Raw genomic sequence first — 6,389 nt, 5'->3', positions numbered from 1 at the left:
CATGACCTTCACATTACCAATGCACTCAAAGGAGTAGTCCACCCCTCCATCTGTCATCTCAACAAGCACCTCCTGAATGGGTTTACTGAAGTCCTGTGGGTTAATACAGTCAGAAACTCCAAACTCTTTGGCCTTTGCAAATTTATCCTTATTGATGTCGATACCAATGATCCGGGATGCACCAGCTACTTTACAGCCCATGATAGTCGCCAATCCAACTCCTCCTAGGCCAAAGATGGCACAAGTAGAGCCAGGCTCCACCTAACAACAAACAGTCTTATAAGATAGTCGTTCCAGAAAAGTAAAGGAAATCCGTAGGTTTCTTACATATTGGGCCAATTTCATTACTCCAGCAAAGCTTTGTTGAATCAAATTAGAAGGTAACAGGCTACTCCTATCTCTTACCTTGGCAGTGTTTATGGCAGCACCATAACCGGTTGAAATGCCACAACCCAGCAGACACACTTTATCCAGGGGTGCTGAAGGATCTATTTTAGCAACAGAGATATCTGCCACAACTGTATATTCAGAAAAAGTGCTAGTTCCCATATAATGTAAAATAGTCTTTCCTTTGCAAGTAAATCTGCTGGTACCATCCGGCATTAATCCTTTCCCTTGAGTGACTCTAAAGAAAAGAGGTAAAAAAAGCAGGGTTGAATGAGGTTTCTTTAAAACCCATGTTGTTGTTGTTGGTAGGTGCCATGAGTTGGCTCCGACTCATGGCAACAAAGCATAACCCTGGTCTGTGCCATCTTTGTTGATAGCTGGTATGCTTGAGTCCATTAGTTCCACTATTGTGCTTAAAATCATAGGAGAAAGAAATTGATTTTGAAAATAATGATCAGAAAGCATTTAGAAAGTGTGCTAAGACCAAAATTCAATTTCAAATGCAATCACTAATGATTTAGCAACTTTCAGCAATGCCTTATAAGAGAGCCCATCTTTTCCAACACTCAATATACTTCTGGAGCTTTCTAACAGAGTTTTAGTCATTTTAGTAGCTACACACTCATGGATCAGGTGAAATTCTCGTAAAATTCCAAAATAAAACTGTGTGAGCTATTATAACTTCATAAAGGATAACGACAAAACCAGCATCCATACAGGTAGGTAGAGATTATAAATAGTTATCAGGTCAGATGAAGACAGAGGCCAACCTGGCCAGCAGATCTTCCAGGAGGTCTGTGTAATTGATTATGCTGAAATAGGAAAAGAATCCACAAAAGTCACCATTTTCCAGGTTGTTTAGTTACAATAAACAGCAACAAAATTTAGTTTTTATATTATATTCTAAACATATAACATACTGTCTTGCTTAGGATATGGTCTCAAAAGTCAAACACACTTGTGTTTAAACCCTGTGTGATCTTGGGACGTTAACTAGCCTTTTGGTGACTTCGTTTTCGCATTAGGAAAACAGTATCCTCTTTCTACAGATTACTATAAAAATCAAATGGGATGTTATATAAAGCAGTAATACTGTGCCTGACAGAGTGCTTAATGTTTGCTATTTTTAGTAAAAATAAAACATTATAATTTGATATATACTCTCAGATAATTCCATTAGCATAAATATATAAATGTAAATAAATGCAGAAGAGAAATGAACTGCCTTTAGATCAAGTGTAAACACAATTATTTTGAGGCAAAAAAAAAATTTGATCAGATGCAAAGAACAGCAGCATGTTATGCCAAAAGTAACTCATTTTATGTTTATGACAACAATTTAAGTATGTTTGGCCATTCAATGTGAGAAACCATTACTAATGCAGAGGAGTTTCTTGGGAGAAAGAGGGAGGAGGCATCTTGAGATAATTTTCTGCTTAGAGAAAACCTCTCCCTTTAAAGTTACAGTAGTCACAAGAACGTACATAACCATCATTGTTCTTGACTGTGTTTGAAACCCCCTTTCAAATGACGAGATTGTTCTTGGTTCTAGTGTTGCCAAAGGTGGCTGGATTTATCTTATAAAATAATGGGACTCTTGTTTTACAAAAATATGAGGGGTTTCAAAAAGTTTTGGGGGAAATTCCATTGTCTTTTAATCTCATTTTCCACGAATTTTTTGAAGCTCCTTCATAAATCAACAGTGTTAGAAAAATATCACGAACAACTGGATTTGCCCTGCACTGTTGTGGGAGTGAAAAGTGGTACAATAATAATACTGGAGATACACATAGATACAGCCTGTGAATTAGCAATTCCATGTTGGGAAAATACCCAGGAGGAAGTAGTGTGCATAGTCATCAAAAGGTATGCATAAGACTGGTCATAGCAACATTAACAAAAGCCTAAATACCCACCAGCAGGAAAATGGATAAGTAGTGTTATTTACAATAGAATATGGCACAGCAATAAAAAAGAACCACTGGTGTACACAGCAACTTGGACACATCTTACAGACATTACGATGAGTAAAAAGCCAGATAAATAATAGGCACATATTACATGATTCCATTTATGAAATTTTACAGTGGAAAAAAAAATCAAAATAGTGGTTTTACCTTTAAAGACAGAGACTGTCTAAGGGGGACATGAGATTTTGTAGGGTGACAAAAAGGGCTTCCTATCTTAATCTATGCTGTGGTTATAACCATACATGTAAAAATCCATGGAGCTGTACATTTAGGGTTTGTATACTTAAGTATTTTATTTTGTTTATGTTATACCTTTAAACAAAAAATAAACATATACAAAGGGAGTTTTCATTTCCTTAAAGTAGCACTTTAAGTGTTGTTATCTTACTTAAATAAAATAACAACCTTTTGTGTGTCAAGGGGCTATGCTATCTCTTGTAGTTTTCCCAAGAACATTTTGAAGTAAGTTTTACTACTTTGATTTAATGGACAATAAAATGGCCCATAAAAATAATTACATTTAATCTCACAAGCCTATTCTTCCTTGCTCTACATTTTGGCAAACTTAGTCAAATGTATGGGAAGAGAATGTGTTCAGAAAGCTCTGTTTTATCTCTCAATAGGTAGATACTAGGCAAACTACTAATTACAAAGTCTTATTTTCTTATCTACGAAAATGGGGAAACTAATAATGATGAAACTATAAAGATGAAATAATTCATGTAAAAAGCACTTTGTAAATTGTTAGACAATTGCTTATTATCATTTGTAAATGACCTCTTGGTCTAGGAATAAAATAAGATACTAACCTTATCTTCTGGCAAAGGTTTGTTTTAGGATTTAGACAAAATTTGCATTCTCCACACTGTGGGATGTAAAGTGGAATGACAGTATCACCTAGGAAACAAATGCAAAGACATTATTCTGCATAGGCAACATCTGTTTCTAAATGGATACACATTCACACTCTTGTCAACTACTTTGTAAGATAAACAATTTCAAGACTTAACTTACAACTTTACCTACAGAAGGTCAATCAGACACTTCTCTATTGTGCAAAAAACCAGAAAAACACAAAACAAACACCAAGTTGCTAAATTTTTATCTAAATAAAACTCTTACAAAACAAAGTAAAAAACAAGGATGCTACATGCTTTAAAATATCGACTCATTTCTTGCATCTGTAAAATTTTGATTTAATTGGGTAAAACTGGCCTAGAAATGCCCTTTTAGAGGACTTCTAGCAGTCTAGGCAGCCCCATTACACAGACCCTCTATAACAAAGATATGGGGCATCAAATGAAACAGACACAGATGAAACTCCTGGAACCCTGAACTTCAGAGAAGTGGACTGAGTGCTTGTTGGGAGGAGAAGCTGAGCAGGTAGGGCAAGTGAGGGAGACAGGATCGGCCAGCCAGTGTGGTGCAACCATCCTGAACTTCTGTGAGCAGTTTCAATGACAGCAGATTCACACAGGTGGTGGGAAAGGTGTGATTCCTTCTTCCTGCCCCCCAAGGTTCCCTGGTGACCAAAGGTGTGGCCAGCTCCCACCCTCATCACCCCCAGAGCAGGCCATACACTCCAGGAGTTTGGAGCTGCGGCCACACCAGTATGAGGCAGGCCTGGCTGCACTGCTTTGGTGTCTAGATTTGGGTAGGCTCGGGTCCTGCCTTATAGAACCCACAGTGTCACCAGATCAGCATTAGGATAGCAGAAACTGTCATAACCAGCCAGCCTGTCCCCAGCTGGCCTGTGACACCAGTTCCATCAAGGGCCGTCAGAAACTACTTCTGGATTGAATGCCTGAACAATGATAATTCCATCTAGGGTCAGGAACTCCACTGTCACATCCCTCTTGCACTAACCTCGTGAGCACCTTGGCTGGCAGGAGCCTCCAAGAGTTTTCTCCTCTTCAGATCCAACAGCTGCATTGTTTTTTGTTTTCTTTCCATTCATTGTTTCATTCTTTTTTCTCCCTCTTCTCTTTTCCATTCCCTTGAATCTGATCCTTTCTCTAATTTTCTTTCCTCTTTTTTCTGTTTCTCATTTTCCCTTCTTCTTTTGATTTTTCTTTACTAGTCTCTACTCTTTCTCCTCATTTCCCTCTCCCTTGTCCAAGTGTTTTATTATTACTATTTCTTTAAATTTTTTATTTCTTCCTTTAATTTTCACTTTTATAGCTCCTTTTTTCTGTCCCTCTTTTCTCTTTTTAGTTATTATATTCATTTCTTTTTTCTGGTTGCTGTAATTTTTGTCTCTTTTTCCTCTTTTATTATTTTCTCTTTTCACTGGTGGTTGCTTGCTTGCTTACTCTGTTTTGTTTTCGTGTGTGTGTGTGTAGGAAATGGTTTCTTCTCTTTCTTACCTGTCAGGAAATAGCAACTGTGCCCTTATAGCCCAGCCATAACCATACCCTCTGCAGCTCCACCCATTGGGCAAGAGCCAATACCAGCTGAAACCTCCTTTACTGAGGTGCACCAACTGCAAATAGAGAAAGGTGAACATGCTTCCATTCTCTAACTACTACCACTTTCAATATTCTCTTCCAACACCATAACTCAAAAGCATAAATTCTTCTACGGTCTTCCTTATTCACAGTCCAGCTTTCGCATGCATATGAGGTTATTGAAAATACCATGGCTTGGGTCAGGCAAACCTTAGTCGTCAAGCTGACATCTTTGCTCTTCAACACTTTAAAAGAATGAAGTTCTTGACAACTTCAATCTTTTCTCCATTGATAAGAATGTTGTTTATTGGTCCAGTGGTGAGGATTTTTTGTTTTCTTAACATCGAGATGTAATTCAACTGTAGGCTGTGTTCTTTGATCTTCATTAGTAAATGTTTTAAGTCCTCTTCACTTTTAGCAAGCGAGGTTGTATCATCTGCACATTGCAGGTTATTAATAAGTCTTCCTCCAATCCTGATGCCATGTTGGGGAGGGAAAATTATTCACGGACTAGAGGGTAGACATATGCTAACAGGCAATATAAAACAACAAGAAGGAGGTTGACAGAGGAAAGATGCATGTAGTGGGAGAAATAGGGATGAATTCAAGCACTAAGGTGAATAGAGGAAAATACTATGAAATAATGGTACACGGTGGAGACTGCAGTCATTATAATGTATCAAAGTATATGATTTTTAGAATGTAAAACTAATGATCTCCTTCGTAAATCTTCACTCAATTCACAATACAAAGTTAAAATAAAAATGTCTTTTTACTGTCTTAGGCAAGTTGTTGTTGTTAGGTGCTGTCAAGTCATTTCCAACATATAGCAATCCTATGTACAACAGAACGAAACACTGCCTGATACTGTGCCATTCTCACAATCACTGCTACGCTTCAGCCTGTTGCTGCTGCCACTGTGCCAATCCATCTCGTTGGGGGTCTTCCTCTTTTTCACTGACCCTCCAGTTTACCAAACAAGATATCCTTCTCCAGGGGCCTAATCCCTCCTGATATTATGTCCAAAGTATGAGAGATGAAGTCTGGCCATGCTGGTTCCCAGGGAGCATTGTGATTATACTTCTACCAACACAGATCTGTTTTGTTCTTCTAACCGTCCATAGTACTTTTAATATTCTTTTCAAACACCATAACTCAAATGCAGCAATTCTTCTGCAGTCTTTTTTACTCATTGTCCAACAATCACATGCATATGAGGGTATTGAAAATACCATGGCTTGGGTCAGGTGCACTTTAGACCTCAAACTGACATCGTTGCTCTTCAACACTTTAAAGAGATCCTGTGCAGCAAGATTTGTCTGATGCAATAGGTTTGATTTCTTGACTGCTGGTTCCATTGAGAGCTGATGGTGGATCCAAGCAAAATGAAGTGTCTGACAACTTCAATCTTCTTCATCTATCATGATGTTAATTGGTCAAGTGGTGAGGATTTCTGATTTCTTTACATAGAGGTGTAACCCATATCAAAGGCAGTGGTCTTTGATGTTCATTAGTAAGTATTTTAAGTCCTCTTCACTCACAGCATTCAAGGATGGATCATCTGCATATGTTGTTAAGTGCCAAC

General features: G+C 37.9%; 1 protein-coding gene across 1 annotated transcript; it reads right to left on the bottom strand.

Annotated features, from left to right (window-relative positions):
* Nucleotides 1–6: 6 nt before the first annotated feature.
* On the bottom strand, nt 7–3,249 carry LOC102830091 (alcohol dehydrogenase class-3-like; the record flags this gene model as incomplete). The annotated part of the gene is made up of 3 exons (XM_006878116.1): nt 3,167–3,249; nt 406–625; nt 7–261 (listed from the first exon to the last, which is right to left on the bottom strand). Coding segments are annotated over exons 2-3 (453 nt in total), but the record flags the coding sequence as incomplete, so codon positions are not given.
* Nucleotides 3,250–6,389: the final 3,140 nt, after the last annotated feature.

This window comes from Chrysochloris asiatica, unplaced genomic scaffold (assembly GCF_000296735.1).
Source record: "Chrysochloris asiatica unplaced genomic scaffold, ChrAsi1.0 scaffold05338, whole genome shotgun sequence".
NCBI classification, from domain to species: Eukaryota; Metazoa; Chordata; class Mammalia; order Afrosoricida; family Chrysochloridae; genus Chrysochloris; species Chrysochloris asiatica.
The sequence above is the reverse complement of the archived record's forward strand: the minus strand, read 5'-3'. Positions and strand labels throughout refer to the sequence as shown.